We start from the raw sequence: 26690 nt of genomic DNA, 5'->3' as shown, positions 1-26690 counted from the left end.
ATCTCTCTGCATCCGCGGCTCCACTCTCCTCCTCTTAGTCCAGTGATCTATCCCGATGCGAGCTGTGATCCAACTCAGTCTGTACAGGTGAAGGAAGAGAAGAGACGCGATCAGAATGAGTCGGTGTGCGTGTGTGTGAGAGAGCGTGTGTCTCTGTGTGTGCGGTGCTGCCGGGAGACAGAGTGCGGAGCGTCGGTATGAGCCGAGCAGCGTGGAAGTTAAGCGGATCAAGAGGGAGAGGGGGGACGCTCTCTGTCTCTCTCTCTCTGTGTGAGAGAGAGAGAGAGAGAGAGAGAGAGAGAGAGAGAGAGAGAGAGAGAGAGAGAGATTCATGTGTGTATTATTTTCTGTTTGTGTCAAAATCTCCAAACACTTCAATTACAACAACAAACTGAAAACTACATGGCTTAGTATCTACAGTTTTCATGTGTGCAGGTTGTTTGCTTCATACGGTAACCATGGTGATCTCAGAGGAAACTTTTTCTGGGCAAAGGCATACAAATAGTCGAATCAAAAATACCAGATAGATGATAAATAAATATGTTTCAGTTTCTATCTTTGCTCCGTTAACTCTCACACCACAAACACCATGCAGGGCCCACCAAGACCCCTCAGGGCCCACTAAGACCCCTCAGGTCCCACTAAGACCCCTCAGGTCCCACTTAGGCCCCTAAGGGCCCACTAAGACCCCTCAGGGCTGAGTCTGACGGCCCACTAAGACCCCTCAAGGCCCACTAAGACCCCTCAGGGCTGAGTCTGAGGGCCCACTAAGACCCTCAGTGTGTACAGTCTCATTAATGCCACAAGGAGCAAAACAATCATATTGTAAAACAGAATAAACACAGCAGATGGATCATCACCCCTTTCTTGGCTTTGCCCTCACTGGAGGGGGCTGAGGCTGAGGCTGAGGCTGCAGCTCAGGCTGGAGCTGAGCCTCGGTGCCCAGCAGGGCTAAGCTTTCATTCTGGGCAAAGCTGACGTGGGCATCATGGTGGATCTCTGGTTCCTGTCAGGAGCTCCTGTGATCAACACACACATCAACAGATCCTCAGGTACAGAAGACAGGAAGTGACACACACACACACACACACACACACACACACACACACACACACACACACACACACACACACACACACACACACACACACACACACACACACACACACACACACACACACACACACACACACACACACACACACACACAGCGTCATCACATGAATGCGACAGGCAGTGACTTGATTTACTGCAGCTGCGTGTTTATATAATTTATAATTAGTAAAGAGTGTTTTCAGACATCTGAGAGAGAATTTAAATGAATGGAAGGTTGTTCTCATTGATGATTCCTCTCCAGCAGCATCTTCAGACACACTGAGGGAGCTTATCAGATTCACTTTAGACCCACTGGGCTTCTTCTTCTACTTTGGGCGACATAACGTCTTAAAGTGGCACAATGTCCTAGATTAATAAAAGTTATAATAATTTCAATTCTTGTTACATTTTATTGCTATAGAGTGAAGACGAGCTCCTGGTTTAGAACCCTCAGTCCATCTGCTCTGGAGTAAACAGACAGCTGGACCTCCTCTCAGGCTCCATCCATCCCTCACTCATCTCTATGGCTTTGGTCTTGGGGCACATTCTGTGTAAGTGTTTGTTCTTCTTGGAGAGAGCTTTCCTGGACTCTTTGATCAGTTTGTGAACTAACATCCTCTCGGCTCGGACAGCCTCAAATTCTGCGCTCATCTTCTTCTTCGCTCTCCTAACTTGGTGTTTAGATGACAGAGGAGCATTGCAGGCCTCCTGGAGCTTCTCACAGTCTTCAGCCATCTCATGTTGGAATGAGGAAACTCCAGCATCTCTCTGGGGCGACGGGTTACTCCTCTGTCCTTGGAGCTCTGAGGTCTGTTGGTGAGTCGTCATCTGAGACTCCAGGTGTCTGATCTGTCTCTGGAGCGAGTCCACCATCACATTCAGAGACTCCACCTCGGCTTTTAACTTCTCGTTATGTCTCCTTTCCTCCACAGTCTCTGATGTCACTTGATCTATTGTTTTGTTTTTTGAGGACAGGAAGAAATCTTTGGCCTTACTTGTGGTCTTCAGAGCCTGGGTGTCCTGGGCGGCCTTCTGAAGCTGCAGCGTCAGCCGAGCGCGAAGATCTCTCTCAGTCAGGATAACGGCACGCAGAGCCTGGATCTGCATGTGCATGGTCTGCCTCTCATGATCAAAGTCTTCTACTGCCATGTTGATCGGGAATGAAGCAGCTCTAGCAACCTTCTGGAGTGATGGCTTGTTGTTCTTCTCTTTGAGCTCTGATGTCCGTCGCTCACCTTCCCGTTTCTTGTCGTCAGTGGCTCTTTGAAGATACTTCACCGTCGCTTTCAGAACCTCTACCTCCTTTGTACTCTGCACCAGGAGCCTTTGCTGCTGGATGATGTTGCTCTTAAACTGTTGGATCTTAGCCTCCTGTTGAGAGAAGAGTTTCTGATGTTCTTCCCTCTCACCTTTCAACTGTGTCTTGTAATATTCAAGGTCTCGCACAAACACGTCTGTAGTCATCTGACACTCTTTGAGCATTTTCCTCAGTCCCTCTTTCAAGATGAAACTCTCAGCTCGTTCCTTCATCAGAGATTCTTCAACCACTGCTCTTTCTTGTTGCACCTGTTCCAGGATTTCTTGCAGACCTGCTGCATTTTCCTTTTCTCTCTCTAGGAAAGCTGTAACACATTGATGGATGTTTGAAGCCTCAGTGTCCACAGGCTCTACAGAAACATCTACATCCACGTTGTCACCCAGGTTTTTTTCGTAACCTGAATCAGAGAGGCAGCTGGACTCGCTGCATGAATCGGCCACCTGAACAGAGTCCTCTGTCACTTCCTGCACGGCCCTGTTCTCCTTCACTCCCTGGTCTGCCCTCGGCTCCTTACTTGCCTCCTCAGCTGGCTGTCGGGTGGGAAGGGGAGAGTGGCGCTTGAGCCTGGATGAGCTCCGCTGCTCTGAAGCTGGGATCAGCGGCCCACGCGCTCGGCCTGATTGAGCAGCAAGCAACACACTATCGGGACACTTTCTACCTTCAGGGTGGATCATCCCAGACACGTAGTGATTAGGAGGCAAAGGTTCACCCTCCACTCTCGCAGCAAACAAGCGATTGACCCAATCAGAATGTCCATACTCAGAGAACTTGGGGACCTTATCTTTGTACGCATTTCGAGTCATCACCATGTCCTCAGTGCTCTCAGACATGCTGCTCTCAATGTTCTCCAGCAGGACTGACTCACCAGAGTCCTCTCTGCCTGTAACAGGAAGTGACTGCGACTGCGACTCCTCCTCCAGCCAGCACGAGCACAGCGCCGGGATCCCTTTCCGCTTGCGTGTGATTGAGCTGCTCATAGAGATTCACACACACACACACACACATCCGTTCACTTCACCTGGAACCGGCGGCGCTTATATGCGATCGAGTTGTGACGTCACCCGTCTACACGCACGTTCATCTGCCATCTTCACCTGTCTCGCAGAGGAGAGAAAAATTTCGTGACGTCATTCATTTTGACAGCCATACTCTGCCTCTGCCCAACGCGGGCGGTTGAGGGCAAAAATTGTCTAATTACGTCACGTGAAGGGATTTGGGAGAATTTGGGAGAGATACACGCAGTTTCCGGACCAGTTGCGGCACAATAATGATGCGAACTTGCGCCACACGCGTCAATGTAGATGTAGATGTTTCTCTTACAGCGGAAATAAATATTGCATGACTTCATTCCGTTTCACAGCCGGACTCAATAACTTTGTTTGTGTCGAGCGGAAAACATCGATAACACAAATGGAGGAATCTAGGAGAGTTGGTTGAGTTGAGTTGATTTAAAAAAAAATTAAGGTTTGACTCAATTAACTAAAATATAAATGTAATTTAAATTTATTTCTAACTTGGCAGCACAACAATCAAGATCAACCAAACAATCGTGTCTTGCACACAAATCGCTCAAAGCTGCAGCTGAACGGTGTTGATGCGATCGCCTCGTGTAGGGGGCGCTGTTCTCGCTTGCGCAGGTGGATCTCCAGGTGGCAGAGAGTTTCTAAACGGGTACAAAATACATTTACAGCCGCCTGACACTATGTATGTAAACCTCTAATAAAGGGTTCGTAGGCCGCAAACACAAACCCAATCTAACACCAGAGAGTTGACTCCAGAGGCCAAACTGCAGGCAGAGCACAGACAGGAAATGTCATTAAGGTATTGATCAAACGAGCTGCTCTCTGGCTCCGAGAAGCTGCTAAGGCATGAAATGTGGACTCACCGCTGACGCCAACATGTCCACAAGCTCCCTCAGGCACACACACACACACACACACACACACACACAACTCTACTCAACCCAAAGCTGGAGATTGTTGAAAGTTGAACTTGAACCTTCCTACCGTGTTTCATGAAACCCTGCAGCAGAAGATGACAATTACAACAACACACACCTTCCACACTGACAAAATGTTAAAGGACGTCATCAAATAAATACATTTTTATTACTTCACAGTGGAAGTGAAAACATTTCAACAATGATTTGACAACAGTGACTTCAGTTTGAAGAAACCTGTAAAGATGTGAGATAACATTTGTAGTTACATCGTTACAATATGTTGAGAGAAATCACATGAAATGTTAAGACCGCATATGAAGTGATAACTGTTAATGACACACTCAGCAGAGCAGCCAGGAGAACAGCCGAGTGTGTCTCCACGCCAGGAGGTCGCCAAGTCCAGTCGTCAAGTCCCAACATGGTTATTAGCTATAACTAACAATCATGAGCTGTGACACGGAGAGCAAGTTGTCCAAAAGGTACAATTACTGTCTGAACACTGAATATTGGCAGAAAAGAAGAACACTTGTTTAACGTTCATCCCTGTCCAAGGTTATCAGTTTCATTCCGCTCAGAGGGTTTGCAGTATTTACTTGCTCACAAAGTTGGAAAATTCACTTTTTAAAAAAGGTATTAAGACGTTCTTACCAAATCATAAAATGGATTTTCTATCGGCTTGGACTGGAGCTCAGCATAACGTAACACAAACACGCAAAATAAGTTCAATCTTCTACCAAACTCAATGGCATAAGGAGGGTTTCCTTCAAACAAACAGGTAGTTAGTACCCTTTCACATCACTCAGATTTGTTGTGTTTACGAGGCTCACAGGAAGCAATCGGGATGAAACGGAACAAATGTTTCTATAGAAATGAGCCCCAAGTTGAGAGCAGAGGTTTAACAATGTTTAACCTGTTAGAGAGAGACAGGTTGTGAGTCAAAGTAGTGGGTAGACTTGTCAGACGGAGGGATGCGGTTGTTATTGTAGGTGTTGCACCTTGTAACAACTTGTGACAATGCTTAGAGAACATGTATGCAGGCGTGTCACAGTAATGTCGGACACACAAAGAACGCTAGGAACTCAGTGTTAGGACCCTACAAGCCTGTGACTGTAGTTAGAAACGGCCCGCTGCTCTGTATCCTGTCACCTGTGGACGCTCAGCACTGCTCACACACACACACACACACACACACACACAATAGTACTCCCATCATGAGCTGAATTACCTAACACACACACACACACACACACACACACACACACACACACACACACACAACTTAAAAACTCCCTGCACAGCAACATGATGTCACTTTTCCAGCAGACAAAGAGGTAAAACATCATAAATAATGAATTCAAACTCACTCTCACGCGTTCTAAACACTTTCTCCTCTGAACGTCGGCGAAACGGGATGGAGGAAACTCGAAAGGAGGAAGTGGGAAAAAAGCTTCAGTGTTTTTATATCAGAGTCCCTGATCGTCAGGACATTTATTGTTCACCATTTTCATCTGTTGTTTCAGAGTGAAAGGAGAATCGAACTGAATTTCTTATCAACATAATTCCTCCAGGCGTTGGCCGTGTCTCTCCCCCGTGTTCACCCTGAACTTGTGCCTGATCGAATGAGGCATAGTGATAAAGTTAGAGTCTGATTGAAGAGCAATCACCCCGACATCTGCAGCCTGTGTGTCATCACGGGTACCAGCTTAGATCACCTTCCTCATCTGAAGGTTCGGTGAAATCTAAATCTGACACACACACACACACACACACACACACACACACACACACACACACACACACACACACACACACACACACACACACACACACACACACACACACACACACACACACACACACACACACACACACACACACACACACACACACACACACACACACATTAAAAACTAATACAAAACAATAACACAGAAAAGCAGGTAAGAGTCTTTAAGTCTTTGTTGTGTAAATGTTACTTACAGCCTGCGGGGCCAGAAGAATCACTTTCAATCTCATCATCGTCGTCGTCATCATCGTCGTCATCATCACTGTTGCTAGTGAGAAGTGCAGCAAGCTGAGGAGTTGTAAAACTGTTTACTCGTCCATTCAAAGCAGAAACAGGAGAATCACTGAGACATAACACACATGTGCCGAGTATGAAGCTGCGTTCACATCATGAGCACCCAGGACGTTTGTCCCTCTGGGATGATTAGAAACACCTCTCAGTGTAACGCCGTCCAAGAACACCTCTACCTCCTGCTTTCAATATAATATAGCCAACATAAGTTCATAAATATATCACTGAAGATGAGGTAACCATGGCAACAGAGTGCGATCAGCAGCTTCATGACATTGAAAACTCAGACTTGAACGGCGTGATTGGAGCTCCCTAACCGGCCCCAGGATGCTTCATGCTCAGCACTCCACATCACACGGGCCTCTGGAGTGATGATGTAATCAGGTACCTGCGCTGTGGGAGACTCAGGTTGATCCGGATTGTCTGGGTGGTCATTGGAAAGTTCTACAATGAGAGGGTCTGTGTCCATATCGTCATCGTCGTCGTCGTCGTCGTCATCGTCGTCGTCAGAATCTGATGAGTCGTCGTCATCCTGGTCTTCATCGTCCTGGAGAAGGAAAGTGGCAAACAAACATCCATGAACTTTCTTAGACCAAGATGGAAATATACAACTCACACACACACACTGTATGTGCAGGCAAATATGTTTCATTGGGTTGTGTGTGTGTGTGTGTGTGTTATACCTGATCGTCGTCTCCTTCCTCTGCTAGTTTCTGTCGTCCCACCTCATACAGACGACACACAGTGTCCAAGCTCACCGTGTCTTGGTTCTGCAGACAAACACCACACAAATGATCAGGTTGACCTTCACGACGACCTTCACAGCTGCTTCCAAGCTAGAAACGCTGGTGAGATGAAAGGAAGAAATTGAACGGGTTTACCTCAATAACAGCCAGGTAGCAGTCTTTGGTGTCGGTGCAGAGGTCAAAGATGTTCCTCTTCACATCCACCGTGGCTGGAACACAACGCCAAGGGAGGAAGAGAAAGAAAAAAAGAGTGTGTATGTCAGAGATAAAGAGGGGAACAAGATCTAACAGCTCAGCAGGTCAGACAGCGGAGGGGCAGCCTACCAATGGGCTTGTAGTCGGTGGCGTCAAACGTTCTGAAGGACGAGCCGAAGGGACTCTTCATCTGCTGGTCCATGGCGTCGTCCTCGTCATCAGCTTGCAGCATTGCTATGCGGTGGAGGAAGACGACAGTAAACGACAGTAAGCGACACTGTGACTGTGTTGTTCCCCTTTGAGGTCACGACACAGTGAGACGGCTGCAGTGTGACCTCATCGCTCCTCTCTGAGTGACATGTTCACATCTAAACACAGCGGCCGTGTAATCACCTAATCATTATAAAACACCCCGGCTAATAAAAGCACCCAAACGTTCAGAGTGAGGTTTAATATTACATCAAACACAAGCACACTGCTGTCAGGATCTGTGTGAATGCTGTCATACCGATTAGTATGGATGTTTAGGATTAAGGAGGATTTAAAGCTTTAGAGTGGATTCATACATATTGAATTAAGCCTAAACCTTATTCATCTCTAAAATATATAAACTAATTATTTTTTTTCGGGTGGCTATGGGAGAAATGATGATGGTGCCAATAATGTTCACAAAACGACGTGTGTGTGTGTGTGTGTGTGTGTGTGTGTGTGTGTGTGTGTGTGTGTGTGTGTGTGTGTGTGTGTGTGTGTGTGTGTGTGTGTGTGTGTGCGCGTGTGCGCGTGTGTCTTCTCTCACACACAATAACAACACGCACCTCCATACATGATGGTGGCGTTGCTGTTGAACACCACCCTGCACTGGTCCAGAGCAGGGACGGTGTGCAGCAGGTTGAAGGTCCTCAGGTCCCACTGACGCTGCTGTCAAGGATGAAAACTGGACACACACACACACACACAAACACACACGTGGGATACCGTACCTGCTACAGAGAGGGAATCTAATTGGGTCAGGAGATGGAGAAGAGGAGGAGGAGAATGATGCTGAAAACACTCCTGTATGAATGATTACTATCTGTAAACACCAGCGGGGGGGACGGAGGATACGATCTCAGTGTTGACGATGACCTCCAGGCCATTGGGATGGAAGACTCCGCTGATGTTCATGTTGAACTTGTCAAACTTGTGGATGGCCTGAGACACACGCACGTCCCACAGCACGCCGTCGTTCAGCACTAGGTCGTCCGTGGGGTTAAAGGTGGCGCAGTTCCTCTTGTAGTTGTTGGCCAGGGACGGTTCGTTCAGAGTCAAAGTCTTCTGACCCGTGTGGATGTCGTAGATCTGGAGGAGAGGAGGAGAGACGGGGAGGAAGGAGGAGAGAGATTAGAGAGGAATAGAACGTTCTTTCTGTGGTATCCAGATTTTGTGTGTAGGAAACCTACGTGTGCAATTTGATCCTTGGTGCCGATGACTCTGTCCTGAGAGAGTTTACTGAACTCCACGTAGTGATCGTCTACAAATGAGTTCCTGGGAAAGACGACAAACAACACATGAACATGAAACACCCAACAACTTTAATAGGTTTGGAAAATGTGTGTGTGTGTGTGTGTGTGTATGTGTGAGTGAGAGAGACGCTTACTTCATGCCAAAGACACCTTCCATATTCCACAGAGCAGAGAGAGGAACACTCCAGGAGGAAGAGGTCAGTAACAGTTTACCATCCTGACAGACAAAATACAAAAAACACAACCTTTAATAAGCATCCGCCCCAAATCCAAACCTTGATTTGAGAAGAAAGGTGTTTGTAAGTGTGCAGGCGTACTCTGGAGGGCTCCAGGTGTGTGATGGCTGAGGAGTGGCAGGGGTAGTTAGCCGCCTCCTCTCCGGTGAAGACGTTGTAGAGTTTGAGGTGGCCGGTGCAGCTGCCCAGCATCAGGAAACGCTCGCGGGCCGAGAAGGCGCAACAGGTGAAGCTGCTGTCGTCTCCGTCGCCCTCGTGGAAGACGGACATGGGACGGAACCTAAAGGGAAGAGAGCGAGAGAGAGAGAGAGAGCACAGAGTCATGGAAACAATCATTTTCATCAGACATGAGCGCCTTCCAGTGGCGTCTATTGGCCACTGCCTCCGTCTCTTCGTCTGACCTGCTGAATATCAGGTGCCTGTCCAGACACGCTCTGTCCACGCCGCCGTACTTGGGGTACAACACCCGGCTCCCCAGTCTGGCGGTGAAGTTGGGCGATGCTTGCCGCCTCTGCTTGGGCTCGGGGCAGCGGTGGGGGGTGAAGAGGGAGAACGGCGGGCAGGTGGTGACGGGGTTGGGGCAGCGGGCGTGTTGCTCCCTCAGGTACTCGGTGATGATGCTGTCCAGGGCCGGAGGGGAGGGGAGGTGACGCTCCAGCTGCTTCTTCATGGCTGGAGTCTGATGGAGAGAGAGAGAGGGAGAGGGAGAGAGAGAGAGGTCTAACCAAACCCTCAAAATGACGTCGAAAGTCCAGAGTAACCTCATGAGGAGCCTCCCATGTCACTCACCTGTATGAAAGCACCGTGGTCAGATTTCTGTCTGAGCGCACGAAGTTTCTTTCCTGAGCTGCAGTTGGCCGGACGTTCCCGTGTGAATAAAATCCGTCCGACCATCGGTGTCCCCTGCCCGTGAGGAACAGGGTGAGGGGAGAGGTGGGTGGAGCTACAGGAAGTGGCGGAGAGCCGGGGTTGGATAGAGGAAGAGGGTGTCGAGGAGGCGGCGACGGGGGAGGATACCACGTTGCTAACCACACGAGGTGTAATCCCACTGGCTACTCGAGTAGTCCTGAGCATCGGAGAGGCGGAGGAGCTCGGGGTGACGCAGGGCGAAGAGTTGGGGCAGAAATGTCCCGTGGGTAAATTTGCCTCCCTGACGAGGGTGCTCGCCGTCTCGTGGAGGCCTTTGGCAACGAGGTGGTTCCTGATGAGCATGAGGAGTTCCTTCTCAGGGAAAGTGATGCGTGACTGGGCGACCACGTTGGCCCTCTGCAGGCGGGCCAGCGAGACGTCGGTGCCCATGAGCAGAGGCTTACCCGACACTCTCTCCGCCAGCTCGGCAGCGTAGCGGCAGAAACGAACGTGCTCGCTGCGTTTGTCCTGCAGCACCGGCTCCTTCATCAGCTGGGGAGCGACAGGAGAAGCTCAGTACAAACACAACATACTCTGAAGACTTAAGACATATCTGATCGGACATCTTACCTGTTGAATATGTCCGCTGGTGAAGAGCGGCAGTTTACTGATGATCTGTCTGATGGCAGAGCAGCGAGACAGACCGACCATCGCCTTACAGGACAGAGAGCGTATCAGGTCTGCGTCCGTTATGGGCATCTTCACCGACAGCAGCGACAGAAGCACCTGAGGGAGACACGAGGCCGTGATAGCAAACCGACTGATCACTGTACGCCAACGTCAGCTTTATCAAAAAGGAAAATCAAGAAGAAAAACCACAACATGGAAAGGAAAATAGAGATCATAAACATCGGCATGTAACTGCGTTCTTCTCTACCTTGATGCCGTTGTTGTTCTGCACCACCTGCCACATGTGGGCCAGCACCCTGTTGTGGGGGGTGGGGGGCTGCTGGGGGTGGAGGGAGGGCCTGAGGGGGGTCACAGGGAAAGCAGCCACTGTGTTCAGGCTCTGCTCTGGAGCACACACACAGTTGGTTATCACCTGGGGGAGAGTCGGATTTATGTACGGGGAAGTGTTTGATCCAGGATTTATACATCAGATATATTCTAAAGCAGACTGAATGAAACCACCACACATTAGAATCATCACTTCTTCTTGTGTGAAGGTATTACAACTCATTTCATCAGAGCGTTGAGAGTCTTCAAGACACAATTACCAACTCCAAACATCTAACTGTGCTCACCTGCAGCGCAGACTTCTGGATCTCGGCGTCATTGACGAAGATCTCCCCCTCTGCCACGCCCAAGACGATGCTCATACCTACAGCAGAGACAGACACACATCCAGAGTGACACACAGCAGAGCCCTGACACATGCAGTTCAAGCAAACCGAGCCGTACTGACCCACAGTGGAAACCGGTGACCTGGTTTCATCCAGAACCTCCACGGTGTCGGCCAGCACCAACTGAACCTTAGGGACCACTGTCAATATGGCCAGGATGTCCAAGGCGTAACGCACGGTGTCGCCCCTGAATAGAGTGCAGACAGAGAGACGGACACAAGGAACAAGGACGGCAAAGAAATGCATTAATGGAGTTTCATTTGTCTGAGAATCATCAACAATGTGTAAACAAACACAAACCTGCCGTAGTAAGTCCTCCAATCGCAGGCAGCAGATATGAGCTGCAGCATGAGAGGAACACACGACAACTTGGAGAAAACCTCCACGGGCTCCCAGTGGAGCTGCGGGGGGCCACATTCTATAAGGAACTCCATCATCTCCACCACCTGATCCCTGCTGTACGTATAGGCCTGGAAGATGGAGACACACAAGGGGCAAACGCATGTAAACACACGGCTGCTGTGAGACAGAGAGACAGACAGAGACAGACAGAGACAGACAGACAAGTTCACACAAAGCACGGCCAGGATTTACTTTGTAATAAGGTTGCTGAGGAACACTGGCGCCCCCCTCTGACGACTGCAGGGACTGTTTGACCTGTTCAGTCTTCACTGCCAGGTGAGCCTCAAAGTACCTGGACAGAGCGACAGTCAAGAGCAAAAGTGTGAGCGAGGATAAACACGGAATTAAGAATTATTGTTGTTGTTGTTTTATTGAAACAGAACGTTTTGCCGCGTTTGTCTCTCTTTACAATCCAACAGAACAAGCCTGGAAATACATCCGATAGTAATGTTTTGTTTTTGCTGAATGTGTGAGACAATAGGAGACAGAAAGATAGAAAGAGGGGTGTGTGTGTGTGTGTGTGTGTGTGTGTGTGTGTGTGTGTGTACCTGCGCAGGGCCATGCAGGTGTGTTTGGTCGTCTGTCGACTGGAGAAGACCTGATCGTCGCTCATCACCACCTGATTCTCTGTGTTAAGGATCTCCAGGGTGCTGATCTGCAGAGAGCGAGGAAGAAGCGTTTAACGTTTCCCCCGGCGACCTCCACCACAAGATGAATGTGACAGTGTAAGTGCTGACCAGGTTGACCAGCCGGCGCAGGCCGTCCTGATGGTCGAAGAGCTGCAGCACGGCTCTGAAGGAAAAGGAGATGGAGAAGAACATGGTGGCGTGGCAGACCCCCGAGGTGTGGGAGGACTCCAGCAGCCACAGGGCGTAGGACACCATGTCTGACAGGACGCAGTCTGTGAGGGTGCACACCTGCAAACACACAAACACACACTTAGGGTTAGGATCGCTGGCATCTCGTCTATCAATCAACCTGTCAGAAGATTCTAACACCAACTCAGAAGGTCTCAAAGTGAGCCAGGAGTGTTTGTCTGCGTGTTTGCTGTGTACTGATCCTACCCTCTCCATGGCGTCCTGATTGTACGCCAGGTAGTACAGGCAGAGGGAGACTCCGGTGGCGGCCATGGAAGGCCTGGGGATCTCCAGGAGCTTCTGGAATCCACCTTGAGTGATGAACTCCGCCGCAAACTTCTTATGCAGAAGCAGCGAGGCGAGGTACTGAGGAGAGAGGAGAGAGACGGATCGACCAGGCGATGTTACCGTGACGCTTACTACACTGCAGAAAGGAACAAATACTGGAGTGAGAGACAGGAAATCAATACTGAAGCTGTGTGACCATGTGAGCGTCACTGAGGCTGCAGGAGACGCTTTGCTTCCTCAGTCACACTACAGTAGATACGCAATTCTATGACGATAGTTAAACAACGGCGTGTTCCTGACGTCACGTTGGCGTTAAAGGAGCTCTGTGTCATTACCAGGAGGGCATCAAAGGTGAGCTGGACGTTGTTGGTCTGCTTGAGGTCGATGTAGTTCATCAGTAACGCTCGGGTGTCCAGCTGCATGAAGACGGCCAGCAACTGCACAGCGAGGAAAAGACCAGAAGTGAAATGACGCTCGGTTGGGAAGATCAGTGAGAGCTTTGTTAGCGTGCTGTGTTTGGCTCCTCACCTCTTGGTAATCTCCCAGGGGGGTCAGGTACTGCAGGATCAGCCTCTGCTCCATGGCCAGGCTCAGAGGTAAGAGCCTGTAGTCGGAGCCGATCACCATGGAGCTCATCTCCGACCAGGAGGTGCTGTTGGCCGGCTGGCTGCTGGAGTCGCTCCTCTCCGCCTCCTCTGCAGCCCCACAGGAGGAGGAGGAGGTGAAGGATAACTTCTGTTTGGCCTTCCTTCCATTCTCTTTGACCATCTTTCTCCCTCCTCCTCCTCCTCCGCCTCCTTCTCCTCCTCCCAGCCTATCCTCGCTCTCCCTGGAGGCAGGATCTGGGCCGGCTTGGAAAAGCAAATCTGGAAGGAGTCGGGTGGAGCTGGAACCACCGTTGCTGCTGCAGCCGCCGCCATTTTTCTGGGCCGAACCGAGCAGGGAGGAAGGTTTGGATTTGGCTGTGGACGCCGTTCTGCTACTCTGCTCGTCTGTTTCTTTCCCCTCCTCTTCCTCTCCCACACCTTCATCCTCAGTCTTGTCTGCTGTGATGGCTAAGCTCAGGGTGCCTGTGTCCTGAGTGCTGTGAGGTAGACTGTGGAGGCTTTTGGAAGGAGTTAAGCGACTCTTGGCCTCTTCAGATTGCAGCTTTCGCAGGCGCCGAATCATGAGTGGCACCTGGAGGCAAACAGGAAGTCAGAGCAGCTTTAACTTTTTGCCCTTTACTGTTACATTTGATGCATGTTGGCTTGTATCTGCTGTATTTGTGTGTGTGTGTGTGTGTGTGTGTGTGTGTGTGTGTGTGTGTGTGTGTGTGTGTGTGTGTGTGTGTGTGTGTGTGTGTGTGTGTGTGTGTGTGTGTGTGTGTGTGTGTGTGTGTGTGTGTGTGCGTGTGTGTGTGTGACCCACTAGCTGAGCGTTCTCCTCTCTGTAGTTGGCTGCCACTTCCTGGTTGCTCATCGCTCTGGCCAGCAGGCCCGTGGCGTAAACACACAGCGGCCGCTCGGCCTCTCGGGCCCAGGTGAACATCTTCTCAACCAGACCCTCCTGGAAAGACAAGGAGGTTTTTCTGAGTTAACATTTTAAATACATTGTTATCTCTCTGGGCCATTCATCTTGATGTTCTACCTTCTCTTGGAAGACGACGGCGCTCTCCAGACCCGGCATGATGTTCTGAAGCAGACGGGCAGCTGCCGTGTTGAGGCTCAGCTCTCTGCTGGTCATCACATACGTGTCCAACAGCTGGAAGAGCAAAACAAAACGGAAAAGGAGGAAAAACCTTTTTATTGGAATTCAAACTCTCTTCACTTTTAGCGATCCATCACTGATGGATCAATCAATCTACCCATCCTCTATACACTCTCATCCTGTGCTGTAAGGACCGGAGCAGCCTCCAGGGTACAGATCATGTTAGCTGCATGAATAGATTGATATTGAATCCTCACCGCATTAGTGAAGTCCACATTCCTAAAGAGCATTTTGAGGATGTGTCCCAGCATGCAGTCTGGGTCTGCACGTCCTGTCAAACCAAACACAGAATACAGCATCTCAACTACTGCTAACAAGGACAAACAGAAGCTTTATCACAGCGAGGGAACCCTGGATTATTCACAATGTGAGACACAAACAGGATCTATAAGAATCACATGACATGGATCAGTACCTGGGTGCCGGTCATCAAAGGGATCAGGGTCTCCTTTGTGATACTCTCCTGTCTCCCGTTCAATCAACTCAGATATTCTGCAGCAAGCGGCAAAGAAAACCAAAGAGAAGAACATCAAACCATGAGGGTCAAAGGTCACTTACTGGAGGAACGTCTCGGTTTAATCAAAGTCAGATGGATGAAGTCTGACATGAAGCCTTTACTCTCCAGTTCCCGTTACCATCTAATCTGTGATATCTAATCAAGTAGATACTGACTTAGTGAGGATGGAGACCAGCTCCTCCGTGGTTCCCTGCTGAGCCTGCTCCCATCGGTCCAGCAGGGTCGTCAGCTCGGCCTTGGCGTCCACGGCGGCGGCAGCAGAGACGGCCGCCGAGGAGGGAGCTGCGGTCACCACGGGGGGAGACATGGCTGCACGGAGAGCACAGAGGAGGAAACACAAAGGGGAGGAGAGTGAGGCGTTAGGATTCACTCAGCTTATACACTTCATTCATCTGTTCACCGGAGAAATCAATACAAAGATAACAGAGGAAGCTGGGAACAGAAACAGGAGCTAAAAGCACAACTTCTCCTCTTCAATGTCATCGTACCAACACATCTTACTTGTGTTGTAGTTTATTTAATATGTCCCCTAATTATCATGCCACATACGGGTACTTTGTAGGTGTCACACAGTGATCAGCAGCTGTTGGTAGCTGCTCATCCAGCTGTGTGCGGTCGAACAGCTGGATGAGCTCAGCAGAGGTCAGCTGGCTCAACTTCCTTCACTTATTCTTACTTATCTCTCATATTACGCCGCTTTTATTCACCTCAAAGGTTTACAACTCCGCCTGGAACTACTGCATTAACAAGAGCGACAGTTAGCTCACTTAGCCAACTTCACTAAACTCGCGCTAAATCGATTTTTAAACTTTACTCCAAGTTAGATTTGAATGTTGTCTTAACTTAACGCGGCGCTGGTGTTTTTATACGTGAGCGCGTTAAGGTCAAAAGTCGTAAACGTGCAGTGACAGTGAGCCTCATGTCACACACAGCTCCAGCTAGCACACACACTCACACACACTCCGCTCAGCATTCACACTCACCTGGGTTAGCTTCTTCTGACTTGGCGTTAAAATGCGTTCAGTCAGTTTAAGATCTGCGGTTTAGCTTGCGGTAAATGGTCAAATACGCGGCCGCCGTCATTAAAGGCGTCAGAAAAAAAGTTCCACGTTTGTTTTGAAACTTCTTCACTGGCGGCCATGAGATGCGTCAGTAACGCGGAGGCGCAGTTTGATGACGATAGAAGACGCGGGGCATCGTGGGAGTTGTAGTCCTGGTCTGGATGCGCTGTTCCCATGCGGTATGATTTATTTTTCACTTTTATTCATAATGGCGCTACAGTACACAAGGATTTCTACACATTTTACTTAAAAGTTGAGGGCAAATGTAAAATAATGTAAAACTATTATTATAAAAAAAAAACAATTGTAATATTCTAATGTTGCTTGTTTTGTTTCTTTAAATGGCAAGTTAAGAAATGTAATTCATGTTGAGTACAGTCATGTTCTTGTTCATATATCAAACATGTGTGTATGAAGTCACTTGTATTTTTTATTATCTCTTACTTTGTCCTTATTATTTTATTTCGTATCTCAACACAATATTTCCCATTCAGAAATGATCTTTCCTTCCTGTAGACATTGATGAGACATGGGGAAGGTTTAGGTTTATTGAAGACTTTGGGAGGGGGGGGGCATTTTCTTTCAATAAAAAAATGGCAAATTTATTCCATCATCATGATCTGAATGTTTTGAACTGATGACAGAGCCTTCAGGACCAAAACTGTCCAAAATTATTTACAATATTGTATCAACTACTACACCTTTAAGCAGCAAAGCACTTAAACACAATCTGCCAGTTACTGCTGTACAGCTCACAGGGCTCCTACACATCATCCATGTCAAAGTAACTCAGAGTTAAAGATACACCACTTGTCACGTAGCTCTCAGGATTGTTTTTAAACAAGAACAAATATCAAAATCATTGAAATGTTTATTGACTGTTATGAATCTAATATTAACGGTCTGTGATCGACCAGCAGAGAAGCAGTGAGACACACCTGCAAGCAGGCATCTATGCTCAACTTTGCCCTTTAAACCTTTTAAAGATAGAACTGAAAGAAAAATCCTTGTTTGTACTTTTCCAGACGTGTGTAGGGAGCCGGCAGCTCAGCTAGTGTGACTTCAGTTTCTCTCCAAACAGCATCATTAAGAGTCCGTGTAGAAAACCACCAATGAAGATGAGCAGCGTGCTGGATATGGGGTCAAAGGACAGCAGGGCCCCACAGATGTAGACCAGCAGCAGCAGCAGTAGCGTCCTGTAGCTGGCCAGCACCCGCAGGCTCAACCTGGGCTGCCGGCTCCGGTCCACTAAGTGTTTGCTCATCGGACTCTGCGTCAGTCTCGTGGTTGAATCTGGATCGGTGAAGTAGTGTCGAGACAGTCGACCCAGGAAGTTCGGCCGCGAGCAGAGTCTGTTCATGTGACCTCCGAACTGAAGGAGGATGACAGCAGAGAGAGATTACAAACTACTTTAGACACACACAGCTGCGGACAACGTAAATGTGATGAATGTAGTGCATGAAGTCATTTAAAACTCTAGGTCTGATCACAGTGTGTGTCACTGCTCACCCTGTCATTAAGCAAAGAGGAGATCCTGTAGAAGAGCCTGACCAGCAGGGCGTTCTCAAAGCTCCTGATGGGCTGAAGCTCCGGGTCTCCTCGGTACTCAATGTCAAACCTGCGGAGTCCGTTAATGATCTGAACAAAAGAACAAACAAACAAACAAATAAAAATAAATAAATAAATAAATAAATAAATAAATAAATAAATAAATAAATAAATCACACACACACACACACACACACACACACACACACACACACACACACACACACACACACACACACACACACACACACACACACACACACACACACACACACACACACACACACACACACACACACACACACACACACGCTGTTAGTTTGACACACTGACCTGCTCCCTGCCCAGGTCGGTTAGGACGAGGCCGTTCTCCCCGGGGATGCAGTCTGGCATCTGCTTACAGTTTCCATCATCCTGTGACGCTCCCAGGTTGGAGATGAGCTGATTCAGCTGCCCTTGGTTGAGCTAGAGGCAGGTGAGGACATCTGGAGTTAGCAGGCAGCTGAGTGCAAATCAAACTCTATGATGATTTAAAGACTCAGAGAACAAAATAACCATGAACTAAAGTCATTCCACTAAATACTGACTGGACAGAAACAAACTTAGTCTGACCATGAAGATCTGACACAGGTTATCCAGCGCTCTGTCCAGGAACTCGTGTGTCTTCTTCAAGCATTCCCCATTCTCCTCCGGCTCCACCCTGGAGAACGGGCTGATGACGTCAGGAGAACCCAGACCGAACCAGGACAGGAAGGAGGTGTTTGCTGCCGACTCGTTGGAGTGATCTGATATCCTCTTGGCCGTCTGCCTGGCTTGTGCAATGATCTGGATCAGTTTCATGACCTGCAACATTGATGGTCATCACAGCCACTTAATACAGTTTCAGGCAGCAGCAGAGGGGAAACTTTAAACTTTGCTCTGCCTGTGGGTTTGTGAACTTACAGCCCCTCTGAGCTCGGTGCCAAACATCTGTTTGTACTGGCAGTCCTGGCCTTCTAAGGCGTAGACGTGGCTCTTCACCCTGAACACCGTGTCTGTCACCACCCGTTGTCGCGACGACAGGTAGCTTCCTCCTTGGCCCGGTGTCATGTAGCCTCTGGGTTGCCGGTGGTGGAGGACATGTTCTGGCTCCAGGAACAACTGCTCCCCTGGAAAAGGAGGAAGGAGGAGAGAAGGGTTTAGTTTGTTTGCATGTGGGAGACACCAGTGTTTCTCTATCGCACAAAGAAAGGTCACCTGACAAATCAGTACAGGCAGGTCATCTCTGTTATTTGTTTCTGATTGATTGATTGATTGATTGTTTGATTGGTTGATAACAGCAGAGCTTGTAGTCGACTGTAGGAGTCTAAAGTAACTCTGAACTCTCAACCAGCCAGGAGAAGAACATAATTGTACCACTAGGAAAAGGTGTGGTACCTGCATCACCGTCCTCACCTTTCTGGATCATCTCTGCCAGGTTTGGCTGAGAGAAGACTTTGCCCACCCTGAAGACCATGAGAGCATTCTTTGCATTAACCAGGTCGGTGCGCACGACTCGGTTCAGAAAGCCTTGGAACAGCTTTGTGTACATGAGCAAATTCTCATGAACAAATGATTCCCTGCAGAGGAGCAAGTGACTGTGAGTGTAAAGTCCACTGACTTGAATATTTCCAGTCATTACATCATTGTTATTTCAACAAACTACACATTTCAGCTCTCACCATTTGTCGGGAACTGTTCTGTTCTGGTCGGGGTTCTGAGGGTTCTCTCCTGTGTATCTCCACGGCTGAATGTAGCTCAGCCACGTCTCCAACACCTTCACACACACAAACAATTCACACTCTGTAAGCCTGAGACACTAAACTTAACACTCATTACCACCGGCTGTCTGAAACAATGACTGAGGAAGTGAAAGTTACTCATCGACATTCAATCTGAAATATTTCATCAACTCAGAAGACGATGACTTACTGCTCTGAAGGAAGCGTCTAGAGGCCAGTGACCGAAACAATGCTGGAGAAACAGGTAGAGTTTCTGTTGAACAAAACGCTGGATGACCACTCTGTAGGGGGGAACATCAGGAAAATGACATCATCCATTAAACACTGAAACTGTAACACTGGGCTTAAAAGCAAAAGAGCAAAAAGAACAAGTTAGTTTGTTCCAGCCATCGCAGCACTCAACAGAATCCTTTCTTTCCTTTATAGAACCCTGCTAGTGTGTGTGATCTCACCTCTTGAACTCCTCCAGGGGGCTGGTGTGTGTGTGAGAGTGGGCGGACAGTGAGGAGGACAGCTGCTCAGGTTTCAGGCTGTTGGAGAAGGCGTGGAGATGCTTCACCAGGAGGCGCACCACCAGCACGTGCTCCTCTGTGGGGCTGAAGGGTTCCTGAAACGGCAGCCAATCAGACGGTGCTCCGCAGTACCACACATCCAATCATCATTAAGCTTTACAGAGCTCCCAGCTGCACAACACGCACTCAGAACGCACAAGCAGCCACAGCACCACCAAAGGCTCAGAGCACGAGCCACGCATCAGAGGAGAGAGGTCCCACACACTGGGATCATGAAGGTATAGAAGGCTTAGTTTGATCATTCTACCTTCTGTTAATGCTGCCAACATTAACACAACTTATCTATACTTACTATTTAAATGTAGACAAATGAGAGTCTGGTGAACCAAACCAGCTGTGGGACCTCTGCACTCTGTTACCTGCTGCCTTAGAGCAAAGCTGCTGTGTCAAAACAGAACCACAACCCTTCCTCAATTACATCATCCAAAGCAAACACAAGGCCTACGTAGTTCCTCCTATGAGAAATTAATTGGGACATTATTTGTGTTAGGATAAAGGATCTAATTTAAATGTAGAAGTCCTTTCTGCTGGAAAAACAAAAAGTGCCATCAGGGAAACATTTATCAGCAACATAAACAGAAACAGAAACACAGCACAGCAGACACGGCCTCACACACACACACACACACACACGGCTTCATAAAGCAGGAACACCATATCCAATCATGAGGCAGTGCAACACTTCATTCCAGGGTTAACTTCAAGGATACTTCTCTGTAAAAAGTATAAATATAAGCTGAGCACAAAACAGACGCAGGCCTGCTAAAGGAGTGGGTCAACAATGAAAGAGCTGGATTAATGACCAAATGAACTGCTGCTAGTTCATACCAATATTTACACACAGCGATCTGTCCATAGTCTGCCAAAAGACAACAATGGAGACAATAAGCAGGAGCCTCGGAGTTGCAGGTAAAGCAACACGCCCACAATAGAGACGTCAGCCAGTTGATAAGGCAGAACTCTGGCATCTCAGCTAGCAAAGTAAAGTGTGCAAACTCATCAGCCAGAGTAAATACCTGCCAACACAAGTATGAGAACTGTGTGGGGGGGGGGGGGGGATCATTGTGGATATGAGAGAAGTACCCTTGACTGTGACCTTATCTGACTGAGGGGAGGTTTACCTCTAGGAGGCCCCACAGGGGCAGAGGTGAATGAAAAGGTAAAAGTACTTGGTAGGTGTGGAGGGTCCCAGAGCCTGGTGGGGCGTGAGGTTGGCACGGCATGCTGGACATACTGAGGCGATACTGCAGCAGCGCCAGCTGTTCACCCGTAACCACCAGGGGGGAGAGGAGGATGAGGAAGAGGGAGGACACAGGGTGGAAGATAAAAGGGGACAAACAGCAGCAGGGGGGAGGGAGAGTGACAATAAGGTGGGACAAGGAAGAGGAGGGAGGGAAAGAAAAAAAGGTGGAAGGAGGAAGGTACAGGTGAGAAGAGCGGGATGGGAGGCAGTAATAAAGGAGAGGGCAACCAGGGGGAGCAATGTTACACAGCAACAACAAGTCAGGAGGAAAAGAGCAGAGGAGGAGAGGAGACAAACAAAAACACAATATTGACCACAGCAACACAATCTCATATTTGCTAGGGAATGATGCAGTGACCATCATTACACTTCAGACAAAGAGGAACATAGGGATGGGAATCCTGGCATTCACAGGCTTACGTATGGACTGTGTTTACATCGACAATCTGTACTGATAAAGCTACAGAGTTTAGATTTAGGTAGGCGTGTTATTCTTTAAATGAGTGTACTTACTACTACTAAAGTATCCAGTGATGTTTACTTGATTTGGACCAAGTTGGTATTGTTAGCATTAGTCTGTTAATAGAATCTTGATGTTCTTGACGGCAGAATCTGGACTTTTGCAGAGTGTTTCCTGTCATTTTGTTTGGGATGGATGTTGAGCCACTGATCTGATTGATCGTCTCTAAATAACTGCGCCGTGCAAGGGACCGTCTGAAAATGACACTCTGTCCTTGCAGCTGTGATCGTTCCCATCCCTAACATGTAACACAGGACGTAAACAAAGCACATCTAGAATGAACTAAATGTGGTCAAAAGTCCATTCTTCAGCAAATGGACAAACAGCAGATCAGGTTGATAAATTAAAGGTTTGTGAATTCATTTTTGCAGCGCAGAAAGGAAACCTTGTGATGTTAATGACATGTTCGGAATGTTGGAACAGGTAAAGGGTTATTTCACTGTTTCCTGTGCAGCAGTTCAGTTCACAAGCCTTTTTTTGTTTTGGATCCAGAGCCACAACTCCTGGATCTCCTCAGGATATTTAGGCATTAGCGCACACATAAGAGGCACCCTGTGGAGTTTGCTAAGAAGAAAACTCCACAGGGGCCCTGAACTTTGTGATTTGGGGGGTAAGTAGGTTAGAATACTGATACATGAACACTTGGGGAAACGCAGCTTTAAGAGGACACAATTCTCACAGTCTAATCATGCAAACTATTTATCTGAAGGTCAACCAGGCAAACATCATGTTGGACAAGGACATATAACGTGCAAAGTTTGAGAGACAAAGCAACAGTACTACTTCCAGAAGCACATGCCAGATCCCTTCATACCAAAGACGTTCTATGATGCTAACTCTTCATTCACACTGCAGTGGAGGCTAAATCATGTTGAGCTAGTAAGCAACCTTCCCAGTTACCTCGTGTCTAGGTTTACATCAATTAGCCGCAGCCAAAGTTCGGAGCGATAGCACTTACCAGCAGGAAATCCCGTTCTACTGTGCAATACCAGCAACAGCACCCCCTGTGGCCAGATGCATGCAGAGGTTGCTTGCAGTGCGGACTTGTGAACTGTGGGCGAAGATGCCTTGCAGTTCCCCCCAAAATCTGGACTTGACCAATGTCTAAACTGTCAGTAGTCTAAGCTCCTTGGTAGAAAGGTCTAAGGACAGCTTCATCATGTTCTGCTCAGGGCAGGAAACATTCACCTCTTGATCAACATTCAAACGTTTTCCAGCGGTAGCATTGATACTGCCAGAGTGGAACAATCACTCACCAATTTTTGCTACAACAGCAACTCGTAATATGCAACTATTGAATTTCTTTGGAACAGAATCCATCTTTCCTCCCACCCATACCAACTAACCCACCATGCTCCCACCGTGGGCTTCAAGGCAGGACAGAGAAGGTGGTGGAGTGCAGGGGTGTGTGTGGTCAGCCAGGTAACAGTCATCTATCTGTGCAGTGCTGAAGAGCAGGGAGAGGAAAGGTGGTGGAGACATGTTGTGTTCCCTTACCTTCACCTGAGGAGACTGCAGCTTCTGGTACATCTCCAAGGAGTAATGATGAAGCCAGATCTCCACAAACATCTAAGCAACATGGAAACACAGTCTTCATTTCATACACTTCAACTCTAGAATTGTTGTTGTCCCTTTTTGTTCTTTATGTCTGTTTTGTACGCATTTGAACGTTCAAGCACAAGACAAGTTCAAGACATTGAGCCTCACCTGCAGCAGTGTCTCTGACCTCCAGATCTCCTGGGCAGCAGGATCTGCGTTAACTGAGGGCTGATGGAATATGTGATGTTTGAGGAGACTGGGGCTGTGAAAGCCATGGCCAGCAAAGGAAACACTGGAAGACCTGAAGCATTGAAGGAGAGAGGAGAGTGAGATCAGACAGCTACGGTTCAATCTCAGCTAGGAACAATGGTCAGCTTCAGGTTGAGGCTTCAGAAGTGGCATACTGTAGATAGATACCTTGGTGAAGGTGCAGTGACGGAGCCTCTAGAGTCAGAGAAAGGGGAAGGTGGCACACTTCCCTCACTAGGCAGGAAGTATCGGAGGTAAGTGTCCACTAACACAAAGTAGGCGTTGTCTGTCGTACTGCCACGCTGGCCTGGAGGGAGAATCTGAACATATTGAGACTAATTAGTGTCATTCAGACTGAGGGGATTCTCCTGTATGTACTTATACGGACTTCAACTCACCTTTGGTGTAATGAGACAGTAGGCAAAGTTGAACATGTAGAATTCAAACGGATCTACAAGACGTTAAGGAAAAGTGACCAACCAACACTCTACAGAACACAGGGGTGGTCATGATGCTAACATTTAAGACGTTGATACCATTTCTATAACCTTGTCTGATTGATCTCTTCTGTGTCCTACAGTAGAAGCTCAGATAGATCAGTGTCTCTGTTGTGAAGGATACTGAGTGCCAGGTTCAGGCTCAGCAGGCCTGACAGGGGAAACTGCAACTTGTTGTGGAAGAGTGGGCAGTCTGGGAGGACCCCCTGCTGGATGGAGGCCTTCACGGGTCCCTTCAGTGGACACAAACGATGACAAGATTGATGCTACGGTGTTTAACAGTGAAATAAGAATGCAAACACACAGAGTAGAGGCAGAAAAACATTCTTACCGGCAGATAATTCACTGGTACTTCATATTTGTACTCTTCTGCTTGAAGTTTGTACACAAGCTTCATCATTGGCCCACTGCAACAGAGAAAGGAAAGCAATTAAACATACATAAATACATACTTACATACATTTAGCTGTGGTGTGTGAGTGTAACTTTCTATACCTGGGTTTCAGGAATTCCATAACGATGTTGTACTCCGTGCACAGGGAATTGACCAGTCGCAGGTTCCAGCCAGCGATGATGCCATCCAGACTGCCAAACACACTCTCCACCAGCCAGGGGAAGATCAAGTGCAGCTCCTTATCACACACACACATATACACTGTCGTCACACCCTAGCAACAAGATCGCAACTTCACTACAAGAAGGTTAGATTTTTCAGTTTCAATGAGGCAAACAGACACAATCACTAATATCCGTATGATCAACACATGGATTTAACTATAGATTATGCTGGTTATTGAGACCAATGAGTAACACAGTTTAAATGGTAGTTAGTATGCAGTACAGGGTGCGTTTTGATAAAGGGCCGTACATGAACAAAGCCCCCAGAGTGTCACAGTCGTCCTGTGTAGGCACCAGCAGCTGCTCACAAGCAGAGCATGCCCAGAGAAACAATGACTTATTGTCTTTGGAACTATGCTGGCAGGCAAATGTCACAGAGACAATTGTGCAAACAAATATCTCAGAACATTTCTCTGTAATTATGTATAAGAGTTCCAGTTGAATGAGGTTTGATTTCTCTTTGGAGGCATTGAGGATAGTGACAGTCACACTGGCCACTGTGAGCAGAAACAGGCACCTTCTCACACAAACACACAAACATTTTAATACCCACACAAACACCAGCACATGTCTGTCTGTAGTAACCACGGCTTTGCATCTATCCAGCTCAGGTGAGATGTTGCGGTTGGACAGTATAACAGAATTAGGAACAGCTGGCTTTCTAGACAAAGCACTATGTAAAGTAGCAAAGTATGTAAACACGGTGGCATGACAAGCCATGTTAGACAGCTGCACACCTCTAAAGTCTATGTCTTAAGTTCATTATCGCTCTGTAAGATCTTTGTTATTGGCTGTTACCTTTGCAGGATAGTCATCGATGATCTTCACCAGGTCCTGGCACCTCTGGAGGAGAGACTTGGTGGTTGCATCTGCTTTAAGGTTGGCCTGAACAAACACGAGGGGCATCAGGATACAGGACAACAACAATCTGAGCACAGCATGACTTCACTTACAAGACTTACAGCTATTCTCAGTGGTTATGAGTGATCTTGACTCAAGCTGATTCACAATCAATACATGTAAACAAAGCGACTCACCAATAGGAAACTGGGCTGTTGCAGAGTTGGAGCAGCCATGTAGAACCCCGTGGAGTTCACTTCTCAATATGTGCAGATCCGAGCTGATGGTGGACACATTACATCACAACATCACTTAGACTAAGCTCACATAAAAGCTATTTATTACTTCATTAGTTAGTAGTTAGTAGTAACAGTTTAATAGGCTCCAACTGGCTAATACTACAATAACAACAACTACTGAGACTTACTGAGATAATTACTGCTAAGACAATAGTAGCGATATGATTACACACACGCTACTCTTAGCTTTATTAATACACGTACAAGCATGACTAAGCAGATCAGCCGGCTCGCTTTACCAGGCAGATATTCGCAGACTCATACCGGTGCCGTTTAAACAGGATGATGAGTGTATGTAGCGTTAATCCAACTACAATGTGTCCCATTGACTGGAAAACTCAACAGGCGCTGTGCCGCCAGCCACCGCTAGCTAGCCGAGCTAACTAAGCTCAAAACAGAAAGTAACATTTAAATGAGTAACAGCAGCGAAGTCAAGTAGTTGAATAGTTACATTGTCGTAACCCGTGGTGTAAAACTGTGAGACGGGATCTGTTGCATTTAAAGTAGCTCATATTTACCCTCTCTGAAGTCTTGTGCGCTACTTTGCCATTAACCGCGTTTCCATCAGAAGCTACGGCGCAATACGAAACATAGTGCTGCGTTCAGGGAAGCAGGGGATTGCAAGATTTACGTACGCATGCTGGAAATTATTGGAGAAAATAAATGAGACAAACGTGTTTTATTTAATGTCCATTCGTCTAAACTGTTACAGGGTTACACAAATAAGCCTTAATTTGTCTTCGTGTCATACTTTATCGTTTATTCGTT

The 26690-nt window shown here is 47.8% G+C and overlaps 2 protein-coding genes across 3 annotated transcripts; both read right to left on the bottom strand.

Moving 5' to 3' along the window:
- Positions 1-4502: 4502 nt before the first annotated feature.
- On the bottom strand, positions 4503-16333 carry LOC142996315 (DDB1- and CUL4-associated factor 1-like). The gene is made up of 30 exons (XM_076147280.1): positions 16160-16333; positions 15332-15485; positions 15075-15151; positions 14857-14930; positions 14540-14653; positions 14321-14458; positions 13439-14089; positions 13246-13347; positions 12830-12988; positions 12503-12682; positions 12314-12420; positions 11958-12057; positions 11664-11833; positions 11426-11550; positions 11265-11341; positions 10898-11062; positions 10591-10746; positions 9901-10512; positions 9513-9790; positions 9193-9391; positions 9010-9092; positions 8813-8897; positions 8478-8711; positions 8189-8282; positions 7503-7607; positions 7314-7387; positions 7116-7202; positions 6821-6979; positions 6336-6429; positions 4503-6100 (listed from the first exon to the last, which is right to left on the bottom strand). The coding sequence occupies exons 2-30, from the start codon at positions 15481-15483 to the stop codon at positions 6045-6047; spliced, it is 4707 nt and encodes a 1568-aa protein (XP_076003395.1). The 5' UTR covers positions 15484-15485; positions 16160-16333; the 3' UTR covers positions 4503-6044.
- A 438-nt stretch (positions 16334-16771) lies between these two features.
- On the bottom strand, positions 16772-26525 carry smpd4 (sphingomyelin phosphodiesterase 4). Of its 2 annotated transcripts, XM_076147299.1 has the most exons (20): positions 26441-26525; positions 25821-25903; positions 25582-25668; positions 24661-24797; positions 24497-24572; positions 24290-24398; positions 24067-24119; positions 23837-23988; positions 23588-23720; positions 23378-23449; positions 21287-21376; positions 19998-20152; positions 19736-19826; positions 19486-19580; positions 19220-19383; positions 18728-18933; positions 18398-18628; positions 18119-18250; positions 17747-17875; positions 16772-17609 (listed from the first exon to the last, which is right to left on the bottom strand). In XM_076147299.1, exons 2-20 carry the CDS (start codon positions 25857-25859, stop codon positions 17289-17291), a joined length of 2472 nt encoding a protein of 823 aa, XP_076003414.1. In that variant the 5' UTR covers positions 25860-25903; positions 26441-26525; the 3' UTR covers positions 16772-17288. The 2 variants fall into 2 exon arrangements, with proteins under 2 accessions (XP_076003414.1, XP_076003416.1); XM_076147301.1 differs by lacking the exon at positions 21287-21376.
- Positions 26526-26690: the final 165 nt, after the last annotated feature.

This window comes from Genypterus blacodes, unplaced genomic scaffold, assembly GCF_046128005.1.
Source record: "Genypterus blacodes isolate CSIRO-AG114 ecotype Tasmania unplaced genomic scaffold, CSIRO-AGI_Gbla_v1 ptg000037l_1, whole genome shotgun sequence".
Classification (NCBI taxonomy): Eukaryota; Metazoa; Chordata; class Actinopteri; order Ophidiiformes; family Ophidiidae; genus Genypterus; species Genypterus blacodes.
Note: the sequence above shows the minus strand (reverse complement) of the source record. Positions and strands in the feature narration are given on the sequence as shown.